General features: G+C 45.0%; 1 protein-coding gene across 1 annotated transcript in view; it reads right to left on the reverse strand.

Annotated features, from left to right (window-relative positions):
• Positions 1 to 14734: 14734 nt before the first annotated feature.
• The window catches only part of LOC139835598 (uncharacterized), a 72460-nt gene continuing 69255 nt past the window's right edge, over positions 14735 to 17939 (reverse strand). Inside the window, exons 2-3 of the mRNA XM_071825460.1 lie at positions 15308 to 15571; positions 14735 to 15219 (exon numbers count right to left, since the gene is read on the reverse strand). Of these exons, the coding sequence (XP_071681561.1) occupies positions 14774 to 15219; positions 15308 to 15571 (710 nt within the window). The 3' untranslated portion in view covers positions 14735 to 14773. The remainder of the gene's footprint in view (positions 15220 to 15307; positions 15572 to 17939) is intronic.

A 17939-nucleotide genomic window follows, 5' to 3' on the forward strand; every position in this document is an offset into this window, starting at 1 on the left:
ACAATCCGTAGGCATTGACAAGTTAATACCTTGTCAATTGGCGCCGTCTGTGGGGATTAGAGGCGTCAAGGATCTGGTCTCGATGGCACGTTCTAAATCATCGACTTCATCAACCGCAAAATCATCGACTACATCAATCGCAAGCAACGCAATGGATCGAGGTAAACAGATCGCTACTGGTCCTGTTGATTTTGTTCCTCACCCGCCCTCCCATTTGGATGCATATGCGTATCTGGAGGAGCCTATGGAGATGAAGTTCGGAAGGTTTCACTTTCGCGTCGAGAAAGAGGGATCGTATCGTGTCGAAATTCCGATTTCGTCGGGATCGTCGGCGGTCGATTCCGATTTTTCAAGCTATACATCGTCAACCGAATCAGGAGAGGAAGAAACTTCGTCGTCACGCTTCATCAGCACTAGGGCGAGAGAAAAACTCGCCAAGATCTTCAGCGACATGTCGTTTGAGTCATCTGTGGATTCATATATAAGCGATGGCTCAAGCAGTGTCGACAGCTACAACTTCATCGACAAATCTACTACAGTGGGCAAGGTCTTCGCCAATCTTAACGATGGTGTCACCAAACCCAACATAGATCTGAATACAAAGTATCATCAGATTTATGTCATCGGAGAGCCAATCCATGACCAAGAAGAAACATCTGAGGCTTTCGACGATTTGGGAAATCCATACGTTGATCCCTCTGATTTGCGATGAGGTCTAGGCAATAAATATATCGGGCCACAGCCGCGAGACAGAGTTCGACTCCCGCAAGCAGCATGGGATAGAGCCGCGAGAGCTATGGATGGCTCAGAACCAATGGCCACCACAGCCACGCCAGAGGAGTTACAAGCATATCAATATAGGCTCGCACGAGCTGCAAGGGAATTGGAAAAACAGACAGCTGAGTTAAACAGAAGAAAGGAGGCAGCTTCTGCATCCAGCAGGAGGAGGGCAGAGCTGAGTCGACAATCTAGAACTTCGGGTGATAGCCACAGGGAGGCTCGGAATAGAGCAAGATCGAGGTTACAACACGTACCCGAAGGAGAAAGAGAGCACTTAGTCCAAAACCTCGACATGTCTTTTATGTCGATAGACACAAGAGGAAACATCATCCCTAAGACACCAGAGGTTGGGTATATGGCGACACAAGCTTTTATCCTCGCATCTAAACCACCTCCAGGAGATCCAAGGGAAACACTATACAACATGGTGATAGCAGGAGTTGGAGCTATGGGGACGGCGTTTGTATCAACACCTCCCGAAGGAGCGGCAAGGCAAAATAGTCCACGACCTGCGGCAGCAGCAGCAGCAGCTCCCGAAGGACCAAGTGGAGCAAGGGACACGGCAGCACAAGCAAGAGTCGACAGAGCGCGACAAAGCAGAAGGGAACATCGGCAGTCCCCAGAGTTAAACGACGAGGATATGTTTGGCTTGCCGTGCTTCACGAGGAGAGTTCGAAAAACTCGAGTCCCTTCAGGATTCAAGTTACCTGATAACTTCAAGAAATTCGATGGCCTTCAAGATCCAGAGGATTGGCTAGTGGACTATCTCGAGACAGTGAAGCTTATAGGAGGAACCAGAGCAACAGCTATGCAAAGCATCCAGGTGCATCTAAGTGGAGCCGCACGATCTTGGATAAAGAAACTTCCTCCAGGATCCATCGACAGCTGGGAAAGCTTCGAGGACGTGTTTGTCAAGAACTTTCGGTCCACGTGCAAGAAACCTGCGTCATTAGAGGAGTTGAGAGCATGCCGACAAAAGCCAGACGAGCCAATGAGAAAATATATCCAAAGGTGGAACATCATCAAAAACTCGGCAGAAAATATATCTGACGAGAGAGCGATTGATGCGTTTGTCGCAGGAATCAGGCGTGGAGATTTTGTCGAGGACTTGGGGAGGACCAACCCAAAAATAGTATCCGCGTTAATGGAAATAGCAAACAGATGGGCAGATGGAGAAGATGCTGTTCACAACAAACGGCACAGGTCGCCAGAGGAGGACCGCGGTCGAAATTATCAACCGAGGCGACGATTTCCTCGGCAGTACCCGAGCTATGATGCCCCAGGACAAATTTCGGCAGGCTTTCGAGCAAACACCGGAGGAAACAACAGAGATGATTATCAGAGAAGCAATGAGCAGTGAGGCGACAATAGAGATGACTCTCGAAACAACAGGCAAAATAGCGGGCCTAGGTTCCCGAGGCCTTTCGTGTCTCCTGAAGAGATGATGAATGGGCCGTGTCAGATGCACTTTTTCCTCGATAGCAACGGGAAAAGACAGTCAGGACATCTGCAGAAAGATTGTCGCAATTTCCAGGCAATGCTAAGGTGGGCAGAGCATGCTAACGCTCGAGCAGCACAGAGAAATCCTCGAGAACCCAGGAGCGAGATTCACTTGCCACCCCTCCCGCGATTACGGAAGACAATCGACATCATCTCAGAATAGCGGCAGCACCTCCACCACCGCCTTACGTTGATCCTAACTCCAACGGAGTGGTGTCGATGATTCAGAAGGGAAGGCCATCCAACAGAGCTCAGAAAGTAATCTCGCGACAGGTGTTCATGGCAGAAAAATGCCTCCACCAACAGTCGAGTATCTTAATTGGTCAGGGCAAGACATTGGCTTTACCATAGCAGATCACCCGCAGCAAGTTCCTCGACCAGGGCAGTCAGCACTTATCCTACCAGCAGTTATTGCGGGATTCGATGTTTCTCGAGTGTTCATAGACGGCGGCAGCAGCTTAAACCTTATGTATGCAGATACATTGAGGAAGATGAACATATCCTTAGCAAACCTGAAGCCAACAGACACAAGGTTCCATGGTATCACACCAGAGAAACCAAGTTATCTACTGGGGAAGATTAATCTCGACGTTCAGTTTGGAACCCGAGAGAATTATAGAATTGAGAAGTTGGAGTTTGAAGTTGTGGATTTTCCGTCGCAGTATCATGCTCTGTTAGGACGACCAGCATATGCTAGATTTATGGCGGTACCACATTATACATACCTATTGTGGAGGATGCCCGGACCTAAGGGACCAATCACAGTCAAAGGAAGCTTCGCCTTAGCCGATAAGTGCGATAAGGATTTTCATCGGATATCAGAAACTTTCGGGATGCAAGCTGAGTATTTGGCGTCAAGGAGTATGACTGACTACGACGTGCTGCCAGACGTTGGAAGGCCAAATAAAGAATCAACTTTCAATACTGAGAAAAATTCTAAGGAGGTGCAGATTCACCCGACAGACCCGAAAAAGACGACGTCCATCGCAAACGACATGGACCTCGCATAGGAAAGCGCGCTCGTCGAGTTCCTCCGTGAGAACTGGAAAATCTTCGCATGGTGTCCAGCTGACATGCCAGGAGTACCCAGGGAACTTGCCGAGCACCACCTAAACTTGGATCCACTAGCAAGACCAATCAAACAACCTTTGCGGCGTTTTTCGGAACCAACCCGCAAGGCTATGCTGTCAGAAATCGATCGACTACGAGAAGCTGGTTTTATCAAGGAGCTGCACACAGAGGCCACATGGGTAGCAAATCCTGTGTTGGTGCCGAAGAAAAACACTAAGGTCCTTCGCATGTGCGTCGACTTTACGTGCCTCAATAAACATTGTCCAAAGGATCACTTTCCCCTCCCGAGGATCGATCAAATTATCGACTCCACGGCTGGATGTGAACGTCTTTCCTTCCTGGACGCATATTCTGGTTATAACCAGATCAGATTGAAAGAAGAAGTTGAAGTAAAGACAGCATTCATCACACCTTATGGCGTGTTTTGCTACAGAACAATGCCCTTTGGTCCGAAAAACGCGGGAGCAACATATCAGATGATGATGCAGAAGTGTTTGGCGACACAGATTGGGAAAAACATGCAAGTATACATCAACGATGTCGTCATAACGTCAAAAAAGGGGGCGACGCTGATCGAGGATCTCAAGGAAACCTTTGACAACCTCGACAAATTCTGCCTCAAGCTGAACCCGACGAAGTGTTCTTTCGGCGTCCCAGCAGGAGAACTTCTGGGGTTTCTAGTTTCAGCAAGAGGGATTGAAGCAAATCCCGACAAAATACAAGCTATCGTAACAATGAGGAAGCCAACAAAGTTGAAAGAAATACAGCAGCTAACTGGGCGAGTCGCAGCTTTGAGCAGATTCGTCGCCAGGCTGGGAGAAAAAGCGTTACCATTTTACGCCCTGATAAAGCAAGGAGAGAAATTCCAGTGGAACGAAGAGGCCGACAGAGCTTTCGAGGATCTGAAGCGCACAATCTCGACACCACCAATCTTGGTGGCACCGAAGGAAAATGAACCTCTCCTGCTGTACATTGCAGCCACACCCCAAGTGGTTAGCACGGTGCTAGTTGTTGAAAGAGAAGAAGAAGAAGGAAAACTCCATGGAGTGCAAAGGCCGGTATATTTCATCAGTGAAGTTTTATCGCCTTCCAAACAGCGGTACCTGCAGTACCAGAAACTAGCATATGGAGTAATTGCAACGGCAAGGAAGTTGCGCCACTATTTTTCAGCACACCCGATAATAGTAGTCAACGAAGCACCTCTTTCAAATATACTGAACAATCCAGAAGCTACAGGGCGTGTCTCCCTTTGGGGAATAGAACTTTCCCCTCGGGACATCACGTATGAAAAAAGAAAGGCAATCAAGTCGCAAGTTCTGCCAGATTTCATTGCAGAGTGGATGGAGCTGCTGATGTCTACGCCCCCTCCTTTTCCTGTAGACAGTGTTGGGCCTCCAAGAGCAGAGGTTTGTAGAACAGCAGCAAGTTTTCCCTTAAGTGGATCACCCAAGGTTTATCGAACTCAGGGAGGAAGAGGTCAAAGATATCCCTCTCATGCAACCCTGCAACCACAAAGCAAGAAGTCTCTTGTGTCCCCAACACACCTAATACAATAGGTGCACTAGTTCGGCGAAGAGATAGTGAGATACAGGTGGTATGAATATATATGAGCAGTAGCAACGGTGCCAGAAAATAGCTTGCTGGCGTGTAGTTGATGGTGGTAGTATTGCAGCAGTAGTAACGCAGTAAAACAGTAAACAAGCAGCGATAGCAGTATTTAGGAACAAGGCCTAGGGATTACACTTTCACTAGTGGACACTCTCAACATTGATCGCATAATAAATAACTCTTTCTCATATGTGCTACATACACTCTTTTGTTGGATGATGAACACATTGCGTAGGATTACACGAACCCTCAATGCCGGAGTTAACAAGCTCCACAATAATGTTCATATTTAAATAACCTTAGAGCATAATAGATCATTGCAAAATAAACCAAGAACTAACATAGTGCACACACTGCCCACATTACACTATGAAGGAGGAATAGATCACATCAATACTATCATAATGATAATTAACTCCACAATCTACAAGAGATCATGATCATAGCCTACGACAAGAACCACATGGTGCACACACTAGTCACCTTTACACCATGCAGGAGGAATAGACTACTTTAATAACATCACATGAGTAGCACACAACTAGTAGCGATACAAAGCTCATCATATGGATCTCAATCATGTAAAGCAGCTCATGAGATCATTGTATTGAAGTACATAGGAGAGAGATTAACCACATAGCTACCGGTACAGCCCCGAGCCTCGATGGAGAACTACTCCCTCCTCATGGGAGACAGCAGCGTTGATGGAGATGGCGGTGGTGTCGATGGAGGAGCCTTCCGGGGGCACTTCTCCGTCCCGGCGGCGTGCCGGAATAGAGACTCCTGTCCCCCAGATCTTGGCTTCGCGATGGCGGCGGCTCTGGAAGGTTTCTATGGGTTTCGTCGAACGTGATAGGGTTTTCGCGACGGAGGCTTTAAATAGGCGGAAGGGCAGCCTCGGAGGGGGCCTGGGGCCACCACACCATAGGGCGGCGCGGCCCCCCCTCTGGCCGCGCCAGGGTGTAGTGTGGGGCCCCCAGGGCTTCCCTCTGGCGGCTCTCGGGTGTTCTGGATGCTTCCGGGAAAAATAGGAACCTGGGCGTTGATTTCATCCAATTCCGAGAATATTTCGTTAATAGGATTTCTGAAACCAAAAACAGCAGAAAACAGGAACTGGCACTTCGGCATCTTGTTAATAGGTTAGTTCCAGAAAATGCACGAATATGACATAAAGTGTGCATAAAACATGTAGATATCATCAATAATGTGGCATGGAACACAAGAAATTATCGATACGTCGGAGACGTATCAGCATCCCCAAGCTTAGTTCTGCTCGTCCCGAGCAGGTAAAACGATAACAAAGATAATTTCTGGAGTGACATGCCATCATAACTTTGATCATACTATTTGTAAAGCATATGTAGTGAATGCAGCGATCAAAACAATGTAAATGACATGAGTAAACAAGTGAATCATAAAGCAAAGACTTTTCATGAATAGTACTTCAAGACAAGCATCAATAAGTCTTGCATAAGAGTTAACTCATAAAGCAATAATTCATAGTAGAGGTATTGAAGCAACACAAAGGAAGATTGAGTTTCAGCGGTTGCTTTCAACTTGTAACATGTATATCTCATGGATAGTTGTCAATGCAAAGCAATATAACAAATGCAATATGCAAATATGTAGGAATCAATGCACAGTTCACACAAGTGTTTGCTTCTTGAGATGGAGAGAAATAGGTGAACTGACTCAACATAAAAGTAAAAGAAAGGTCCTTCAAAGAGGAAAAGCATCGATTGCTATATTTGTGCTAGAGCTTTTATTTTGAAAACATGAAACAATTTTGTCAACGGTAGTAATAAAGCATATGTATCATGTAAATTATATCTTATAAGTTGCAAGCCTCATGCATAGTATACTAATAGTGCCCGCACCTTGTCCTAATTAGCTTGGACTACCGGATCATCGCAATGCACATGTTTTAACCAAGTGTCACAAAGGGGAACCTCTATGCCGCATGTACAAAGGTCTAAGGAGAAAGCTCGCATTGGATTTCTCGCTATTGATTATTCTCAACTTAGACATCCATACCGGGACAACATAGACAACAGATAATGGACTCCTCTTTTATGCATAAGCATGTAACAACAATTAATAATTTTCTCATATGAGATTGAGGATATATGTCCAAAACTGAAACTTCCACCATGAATCATGGCTTTAGTTAGCGGCCCAATGTTCTTCTCTAACAATATGCATGCTTAACCATAAGGTGGTAGATCTCTCTTACTTCAGACAAGACGAACATGCATAGCAACTCACATGATATTCAACAAAGAGTAGTTGATGGCGTCCCCAGGAACATGGTTATCGCACAACAAGCAACTTAATAAGAGATAAAGTGCATAAGTACATATTCAATACCACAATAGTTTTTAAGCTATTTGTCCCATGAGCTATATATTGCAAAGGTAGAGGATAGAAATTTAAAGGTAGCACTTCAAGCAATTTACTTTGGAATAGCGGAGAAATACCATGTAGTAGGTAGGTATGGTGGACACAAATGGCATAGTGGTTGGCTCAAGTATTTTGGATGCATGAGAAGTATTCCCTCTCGATACAAGGTTTAGGCTAGCAAGGTTTATTTGAAACAAACACAAGGATGAACCGGTGCAGCAAAACTCACATAAAAGACATATTGTAAACATTATAAGACTCTACACCGTCTTCCTTGTTGATCAAACTCAATACTAGAAATTATCTAGACCTTAGAGAGACCAAATATGCAAACCAAATTTTAGCATGCTCTATGTATTTTTTCATTAATGGGTGAAAAGTATATGATGCAAGAGCTTAAACATGAGCACAACAATTGCCAAGTATCACATTATCCAAGACATTTTAGCAAATTACTACATGTATCATTTTCCAACTCCAACCATATAACAATTTAACGAAGAGGAAACTTCGCCATGAATACTATGAGTAAAGCCTAAGAACACATGTGTTCATATGAACCAGCGGAGCGTGTCTCTCTCCCACAAAAGCATTTATTCAAACAAAAACAAAAACAAAAGCACACAGACGCTCCAAGCAAAGCACATAAGATGTGATGGAATAAAAATATAGTTTCAGGGGAGGAACCTGATAATGTTGTCGATGAAGAAGGGGATGCCTTGGGCATCCCCAAGCTTAGACGCTTGAGTCTTCTTGATATATGCAGGGGTGAACCACCGGGGCATCCCCAAGCTTAGAGCTTTCACTCTTCTTGATCATAGTGTATCATCCTCCTCTCTTGACCCTTGAAAACTTCCTTCACACCAAACTTCTCATAAACTTCATTAGAGGGGTTAGTACATAATCAAAAACTCACATGTTCAGAGGTGACACAATCATTCTTAACACTTCTGGACATTGCTCAAAGCTACTGGAAGGTAATGGAACAAAGAAATCCAACCCACACAGCGAAAGAAGCAATGCGAAATAAAAGGCAGAATCTGTCAAAACAGAACAGTCCGTAAAGACGAATTTTTAATAAATACTTCCGTTGCTCAGATTAGAAAACTCAAAACTAATGAAAGTTGCGTACATATCTGAGGATCACTCACGTAAATTGGCATATTTTTCTGAGTTACCTACAGAGAAAACAGCCCAGATTCGTGACAGATAGAAATCTGTTTCTGCGCAGAAATCCAAATCTAGTATCAACCTTCGATTAGAGGCTTCATTTGGCACAACCAAACACAAAACTAAGATAAGGAGAGGTTGCTACAGTAGTAAACAACTTCCAAGACACAAAATAAAAACAAAGTACTGTAGCAAAATAACACATGGGTTATCTCCCAAGAAGTTCTTTCTTTATAGCCATTAAGATGGGCTCAGCAGTTTTAATGATGCACTCGCAAGAAATAGTATTTGATGCAAAAGAGAGCATCAAGAGGCAAATTCAAAACAACTTTAAGTCTAACATGCTTCCTATGCAAAGGAATCTTGTACACAAACAAGTTCATGAAGAGCAAAGTAACAAGCATAGGAAGATAAAACAAGTGTAGCTTCAAAAATTTCAGCACATAGAGAGGTGTTTTAGTAACATGAAAATTTCTACAACCATATTTTCCTCTCTCATAATAACTTTCAGTAGCATCATGAGCAAAATCAACAATATAACTATCACATAAAGCATTCTTATCATGAGTCTCATGCATAAAATTATTACTCTCCACATAAGCACAATCAATTTTATTAGCAATAGTGGGAGCAAATTCAACAAAGTAGCTATCATTATTATTCTCATCAAGTGTAGGAGGCATAGTATAATCACAACAAAATTTACTCTCCATAGTAGGTGGCACCAAAAGACCACTATCATTATAATCATCATAAATAGGAGGCAAAGTATCATCAAAGAAAATTTTCTCCTCAATGCTTGGGGGACTAAAAATATCATGAAAACCAGCTTCCCCAAGCTTAGAACTTTCTATATCATTATCAACAATGGTTTTCAAAGCGTTCATACTAATATTACTACCAGCATGCAAATAAGATTCCATAGGTTTTTTAATTTTCGCATCAAACAATCCATGTTTTAAATCAGGAAATAGAATAAGAAGATCATTCTTGTCCATTATGCCAAACTAGTGTAAACAAGAAACAAAAAGATGCAATTGCAGGATCTAAAGGAAATAGCTTTGAGTACTTACAACGGCGAAAATAGCTTAGTAGCCGAGATTCGGAGTGTGAGTACCTTTTACCTTTCCTCCCCGGCAACGGCGCCAGAAAATAGCTTGATGTCTACGCCCCCTCCTTTTCCTGTAGACAGTGTTGGGCCTCCAAGAGCAGAGGTTTGTAGAACAGCAGCAAGTTTTCCCTTAAGTGGATCACCCAAGGTTTATCGAACTCAGGGAGGAAGAGGTCAAAGATATCCCTCTCATGCAATCCTGCAACCACAAAGCAAGAAGTCTCTTGTGTCCCCAACACACCTAATACAATAGGTGCACTAGTTCGGCGAAGAGATAGTGAGATACAGGTGGTATGAATATATATGAGCAGTAGCAACGGTGCCAGAAAATAGCTTGCTGGCGTGTAGTTGATGGTGGTAGTATTGCAGCAGTAGTAACGCAGTAAAACAGTAAACAAGCAGCGATAGCAGTATTTAGGAACAAGGCCTAGGGATTACACTTTCACTAGTGGACACTCTCAACATTGATCGCATAATAAATAACTCTTTCTCATATGTGCTACATACACTCTTTTGTTGGATGATGAACACATTGCGTAGGATTACACGAACCCTCAATGCCGGAGTTAACAAGCTCCACAATAATGTTCATATTTAAATAACCTTAGAGCATAATAGATCATTGCAAAATAAACCAAGAACTAACATAGTGCACACACTGCCCACATTACACTATGAAGGAGGAATAGATCACATCAATACTATCATAATGATAATTAACTCCACAATCTACAAGAGATCATGATCATAGCCTACGACAAGAACCACATGGTGCACACACTAGTCACCTTTACACCATGCAGGAGGAATAGACTACTTTAATAACATCACATGAGTAGCACACAACTAGTAGCGATACAAAGCTCATCATATGGATCTCAATCATGTAAAGCAGCTCATGAGATCATTGTATTGAAGTACATAGGAGAGAGATTAACCACATAGCTACCGGTACAGCCCCGAGCCTCGATGGAGAACTACTCCCTCCTCATGGGAGACAGCAGCGTTGATGGAGATGGCGGTGGTGTCGATGGAGGAGCCTTCCGGGGGCACTTCCCCGTCCCGGCGGCGTGCCGGAATAGAGACTCCTGTCCCCCAGATCTTGGCTTCGCGATGGCGGCGGCTCGAAGGTTTCGTGGGTTTCGTCGAACGTGATAGGGTTTTCGTGACGGAGGCTTTAAATAGGCGGAAGGGCAGCCTCGGAGGGGCACGGGGCCACCACACCATAGGGCGGCGCGGCCCCTCTGGCCGCGCCAGGGTGTAGTGTGGGGCCCCCAGGGCTTCCCTCTGGCGGCTCTCGGGTGTTCTGGATGCTTCCGGGAAAAATAGGAACCTGGGCGTTGATTTCGTCCAATTCCAAGAATATTTCGTTACTAGGATTTCTGAAACCAAAAACAGCAGAAAACAGGAACTGGCACTTCGGCATCTTGTTAATAGGTTAGTTCCAGAAAATGCACGAATATGACATAAAGTGTGCATAAAACATGTAGATATCATCAATAATGTGGCATGGAACACAAGAAATTATCGATACGTCGGAGACGTATCAGCTGCAAAACACAGGACCCCCAGATTTGTCAAGAACTTGGACCATGAACTTCGATGGGTCCAAGAGAGTAGAAGGAGCTGGCGCAGGAGTGGTACTTATATCACCTGAAGGCGACAAGTTAAAATACGTCCTCCGGATGACGTTCCCTAACGCATCCAACAATGAAGCAGAATATGAAGCCCTCATACACGGGATGAAGATGGCGAAAGCTTGCGGTGCAACTCGATTAAAAATCTTTGGCGACTCACAATTGGTGGCTCAGCAAGTTATGAACCAATGTGACGCAGTCAATGATAGCATGATGGCATACAAGGAGGTGTACAATGAGCTCGAGAAGCTGTTTGATGGGTGCGAGGTAAATCACATCAGTAGATTGAGCAATGATGAAGCCGACGTTCTCGCAAACATCGGGTCACAGTGCCTCCCAATCCCGCCAGGAGTATTTTGGGAAGAAATAGCGGAGAGATCCACGAAGCCAAAAAAGGTGCAGAAAAAAGCAAAGGAAGAAAAAACTTCGGCGCCCCTCAAAGAAACCAAGGAAGATGAAGAGGACCAAGAGCTTGTGATGATGGTACAAGTTCCTTGGATGCAAGCATATATATCATATATCCTCAGGAAAGAAATACCCGACGATCCAGTTGAGGCAAGGCGAGTTATTCGACGATCCAAAGCTTTCACAGTGGTCAAAGGGGAGTTATACAAGCGAAGTATTTCAGGCGTCTTGCAAAGGTGTGTTACACCCGAAGAAGGAAGAATAATTCTGAAGGATGTACACGAAGAAATATGTGGCCACCACGCAAGTAGTTGAGCCATTGCAGCCAAGGTTTTTCGGGCAGGATTTTATTGGTTGACAGCAATCAAGGATGCCAAGGAAATAGTACGAACCTGCTACGCGTGCCAAAGATTTGCCGCAAAACCTCACTCTCCAGCGGCAGAATTAACACCAATACCATTGTCCTGGCCCTTTGCCCAATGGGGACTTGATATGGTGGGCAAGTTGCACAAAGCTTCGCCAGGAGGATATGAGTACCTGCTGGTCGCTGTCGACAAATTCACCAAGTGGGTAGAAGCGAAGCCAATAAATTCACCAGATGCAGCGTCGGCAGTAAAGTTTGTGAAAGACCTCATTTTTCGGTTTGGAGTGCCTCATAGCATTGTTACAGATAACGGTTCAAACTTTACATCCAAGGAATTCAAGGAGTACTGCGCAGAAGTAGGCATTAAATTGCACTTTGCGTCAGTTGGGCACCCGCAAACCAATGGCCAAGTCGAGAAAGCCAATGGCATCATCTGCAACGGCATCAAAAAGCGCCTGCTAGGACCACTTGAAAAAGCTCGACATACCTGGCCAGAGGAATTGCCAAGTGTTTTGTGGAGCATCCGAACAACACCAAATACGGCGACACAAGAAACTCTGTTTTTTCTCGTCCACGGAGCTGAAGCTGTATTACCAATTGAAATAGAGCATGATTCTCCAAGAGTAACAGAGTATGACCAAGAAACATCACAAAAAGCTCGGGAGGATGATATGGATGCACTCGATGAAGCCCGAGATGAAGTACTTTCACGAGTCAGCAAATACCAGCAGGACCTCAAAAACTATCACAGTCGACAGTTAAGACCCAGATCTTTCCAGGTCGGGGATTTGGTCTTGCGGTTAAATCAAAAAAGCACCGAAAAGCTCGAATCACCGTGGCTAGGCCCTTACGTCGTCACGGAAGTCATCGACGGAGGAGCATACAGGATCAAGGACAAGAAGACAGGGGCTCCCGAGAAAAACCCTTGGAACGTGGCGCAGCTCAGGCGGTTCTACGCCTAGAGTCGAAATATAGTCCTCCTCTGTAAAAATACAATGTACTGAAACGCCCGCGAGTTTTCAGACGCACTCTTTTCCTTTTCGGGGCACCGAGTGGGGCCGGAAAGGTTTTTAATGAGGTGGGCTCGCGGTGCTGCAATATAATAAAGATAGTGGAGATATACTTCTTATTCTTCGACACGCTCGGGGGCTTAACGCCTTCAAATCTCAAAATAAGTACAATATAGATAAATTAGACTTACCGAAATATTTCGCCTTGGTACAATAATACCTCGCCAAATATAACATCGAAAGCTAACAAGTTATAAATATAGTATACTCATCGCTTTGGTCTGAAAACCTCGCAACAAAAATATAGAACTTCGACACTAAGATACTCGGGGGCTTGTAACCTATCGATGGAAAAATAAAGACATCTTCTTACGACAAGAGGAAAAAATTTCGAGATGGCAAAACAATATAAACTCTAGCCAAAGGCTCGGGGGCTTCAACAATATAGACCACTTTACAATGTAAAACAAATTTCTTTGGAAACAAAAAAGAAATCAAAAAAAGATACAGACACAATGTCTTGCAATATAGTACAGCTCAATCGAGGCCTAAAATACTATCTATGGACAAGCCTCTGGTTGTTTTGTGTTCAGCATAAGTCCCCTTGACGAAAAATTCTGAATCCATCCGAAGAAGCTCATCCATCATCGACTCGGCCACAGGAGTTACCATCTCATTGATTGTGTCAATGTCATTTTTTCGCCGTGATTTCTTGGCCAGGCAATCAGCAACAATCTTTGTCAGGTCCAACTTTGGATGGCAAATGTTTATCATAATCATGGCGAACCTTGCTCTGGCAGTCAATTGAGCTCGCACAAAATTATGGATGCGAGGGGCATCTCTAAAAGTCTCCAGCAATCCAGGAAGAGTTTTCGGAGCCTCATTTCGAGGAAATAAAGTCTTGTAAACGAGGGTTAATGTTGTCGTGCAAAAATTGAGAAATTCGCGCACCTGGCAAGCATGATCTTGGAACCTGACAATTTGCTGGGTTCGTTCAGGGGTGGCCCAGAACAGACACCCATGGTTAAGGGAAAGGTTGACGAGAAGATTCGTTCTCTCGTTCACTCTTTGGTCTTCGGCGGCAGCATCAAGAACCGAGCCTATTAAGCGACAAGGCAAGAAATTTAAGGGGAGGCACAGTAAAGCAAAAAAAGAGGCAGTGTGAGGTTGGAAAAACATACCTAGCATATCTGTGCTAGCTTCAGACATCAGCTCGAGCATGCTATTTTCTCGGGTAGTGGCTTTCTCAGCCTCCAACAAAGTAGCATCCTTGGCAGCCAGAGCCTCTTTGGCTTGTTGAAGAGCGATTTTCTCTTTTTCAGATGCTTTTCGAGATTGTTCCATCATTGCCAGAGTTTGTTTCTTCATGGACTGAAGTTGTTGTCGAAGTTCTTGCAAATCTGCCGACAAATGTTTGCTTGAAGAACCTTCGAGGGGGTTATCATCGACTAGCATTTTCTTCGAGAAGGAAGAAGCAGGTGAAGCATCGGCAGAGCAAGGGTTGGTCGAATAGTTATCAAATATTAACTGGAAAAGAAAAGTCCCAGGATCAATGATAGTGCCAGGAGGAATTTCATTGATTTCTAGAAAATTTACATAGACATTACAAAAGAAGTTCTCCAAAAGGACTACCAGGATAATTGTTGCCAAAGCTAAAGTGGCGACAAGGGCAAAAGAAACAGAGAAAGCAAAGAAAAGAAAAAAAAGAGGCATGCAACTAGACCTCCGGCCTTGATGAGCTAGGAGTTGCAGATGGCTTGATCCCGAGATAGGCCAGGATTTTCTTCGTGTTGGGCTTGGCTGCCTTGATCAACGACCGCCATTTTGTTTGTTCTATTTGCTCGGTGTCGCCAACCTTCATCCAGTCAACAGTCTGCTGGCTGTCAGCGACCAAGGCAACAGTGCTCTCGACAGCAATCTTCATGTTCTCCTGGCGCATCTTCAGTCCAAGATCCTCCGGTGGATTGAAGTCCTTGGCAAGGGCAAGGAAAGTCTTGGGCTCCTCTTTCTTCGGGAAGAAGTAGGGGAACAGCTTCGACAATCCTGCGTCAGCATTCACCACGCCTTCGCGAACTTCTTGGCCATGAAATTCCAGATAAGAGAGTGCGTCAAGGAGAGGATCATTGGTGGGATTCTCAAGATCAAACTCTTGGTTTGTTTGACCTGACACAGAAAATATATGTTGGTCGACAGCAAGTAAAAAGAAAAAAAAGCAAGTCCTAAGAAAAATAGAAGGGATCGACAAAGTTACCGAGGAAGCGCCGATTTTGCGTGTTCAAGCGCTTGAGGATCCCCTTTTCACGAGTAGCCTGCGCGGCCTTGTGCTCGTTTAAAGCAGTTTCGGCATCCTCAAGTCTCTTTTGCAGATTTTCGACACCAGCAGCTTTTGCCTTGGCTTCATCAGCCTCTGCTTTGGCTTGGCTAGCGTCAAGTTCAGCCTTCTTGCGAGCCGTTTCACTTTGCTCCAGTTTCTGAGCAAGAGTGTCGACAAGCTTGTTGGCCTCTGCAAGTTTCTCTGCCAAAATAGAAAGGAATCGTCAAAATTGCGACAAAAACAGAAGCAAGAAGTTATAAATAAGGGGTAGCAAAAAAGTTATTACCTTCAGTCTTGCTGGCATACTCACGGTACCCAATGAATTGGGACCCGATGCGAACAAGCTCTTTGATCATAGGCTATCAAAGAAGAACAAAGAAAGAAAACATCGGTACGGGAAAAATATGAAGGCATAAAGAAGCAAACAGAGGAAATATAGAAACGGGCAAGAAAATAAAAAACTTACATCATCTAAGAGAGGATTAGAGGAGCTACCCAACTGAGGGGTAGGCTCCACGATCGTTTCCACCCTTGTCTTTTTTGGTGAAGGAGCAAGAGGGCTTGAAGGAGGAGTGGTGGTGACGACGTTTTGTTGAGGAGGCGAGGATTCTTCTCCCTCAACTGGCGTCTCTGAAACAATTAAAGTATGTGACGTGGTTGTTCGAGGAGCCACGTCAAGAGTTGGTACTTCTTCCTCATCATCACTGTGATTAAAGATCGACAGCACAAAAAGCAAGATAAGACAAAAATCTTCGAGTACATAAATAAGGGGATATCAAAGTGACTTACGAGCTGATGAGGGATTCAAGATAGGGATCATAAGTTGCCTTCTGACGTGAAGGATCAACTTCTTCGGCTTTGGAGGTGCCGGAATCTTCGACATCATTCCTCTTCCTTTTGTTCCTTGGAGAAACAGCAGGAGGAGGAGACAGTGCCGACGCAGTGCCTTCGGAGGCAGTATCTTTTTCAGAAGATCCCGTAGATTTTAGAGAATCCACGGGTTCATTCACAAAAGAGGGGGCCTCTTGGTTGTCATCAGTGACAACGGCCCTTTCTTCGACTTCTCCACCTTCAGGAAGAGGAGGAAGCGAGACAAGGTCTGGATGGTTCTGTACAAAATAAAAATAAAATAGGGGAAGATATCAGAAAAGGAGTTACAACAAAGATAGCAAAGCAGTAACAAGACAATCGATAAAGATTACCTTGGTAAGTGGATTGGCGGTGCTGAATGGTTTTACTCGACAAGAAGAAGGGACAGGATCTTTTTTGCTGAGAGACGAGATTTTTCGGACAAGTTTTTCTAAGTCCTTGACCTAGAAATCCACCGACAGCCGATCTGCGTCCTTGTCGCCAGCATATTTCCAGAGAAGGTATTTGCGAGCCTGAAGCGGTTGCACTCTAGTCCTAAGAAAATAAGCCGTGATTTGGATACCCGACAGCTCTTTGCCGCGAGTATTTTGCAACTCGTGGATGCGAGCCATCAAGGTTTCTGTCGACGCCTTTTCTTCTTCGGTAGCCTATGCGTCCCAGGAGCGGCGGCGAAGGATTTTTTCGGCGCCATCGAAAGGAGGGATGTTGTCTTCAGCACATCCGTGGTTCTCCTCCTGAATGTACAACCACTTCTTGCGCCACCCTTGAACTGAGTCAGGGAGTTTGACGTCGAAGTAGTCGATAGTGGGCCGAACAGAAATTACAACGCTGCCTATATTATAGGCGACATTGGGCGAGCCATTACGGCGGCAGAAGAAAATGCGCTTCCATAGCGCCCAGTTAGGCTGGACGCCAAGGAAGGCCTCGCAAAGGGTGATGAAAATGGAGATATGGAGGATTGAATTTGGCGTGAGGTGGTGGAGTTGCAGACCATAAATAAAGAGCAGTCCGCGGAGAAAAGGATGAATGGGGGCGGAAAGACCACGGATGAGGTGGTCGACAAAACTTACCCGGTACCCCATTGGAGGGGTTGGGTAGCTCTCCTCACTGGGGAAGCACAGCGCTTTGGGCTTCTTGCTGATCCCCAGTTTCTTCAGCATGTTGATGTCCTGGGTGGAAATCTTCGATCTTTCCCACTCCGCCGTCCCCAGATCCACGGCGGCCATGGAGGACTCCGGCGTGTTGTGCCTTGTCAAACGACGCGGTGGCATCAACAATGGCGCAGGGTTTGCAGCTTGGAGACGAGGAGCTTAGGTGGCTGTGGGTCGCAGGAGGAAATTTGCAGATGAGAGCAGGAGAACGGCGCGAGCGGAAGTGCTCGAGGAGGAAGAAGAAGATCTTATATAGAGGTGCGGTGAAGCGGCGGACCATTGGATAAGAAAAATGTGTGGCAGATGATAACCACGTGGACACGAGGGTAAAAAAGTAATTCAACATTGGAGAAGTTACGGTACGTGCGCCAGAAAAAGCGGAGGACGTGTGTCCCCCACTTGCACGACGTGTCAAGATAGTGGATCAATTGGGCCCGCAAGGCAGTGGGAGAAGGCTTTTCGCGATTTTTTGACTCGCAATCGTGGCTATCGTCGGCAATAACGTCACCTTGGCAGAAGAAAAAATTCGACTCCACAGTTTCATAAAA

Source organism: Lolium perenne, chromosome 2 (genome assembly GCF_019359855.2).
Source record: "Lolium perenne isolate Kyuss_39 chromosome 2, Kyuss_2.0, whole genome shotgun sequence".
Taxonomy (NCBI): Eukaryota; Viridiplantae; Streptophyta; class Magnoliopsida; order Poales; family Poaceae; genus Lolium; species Lolium perenne.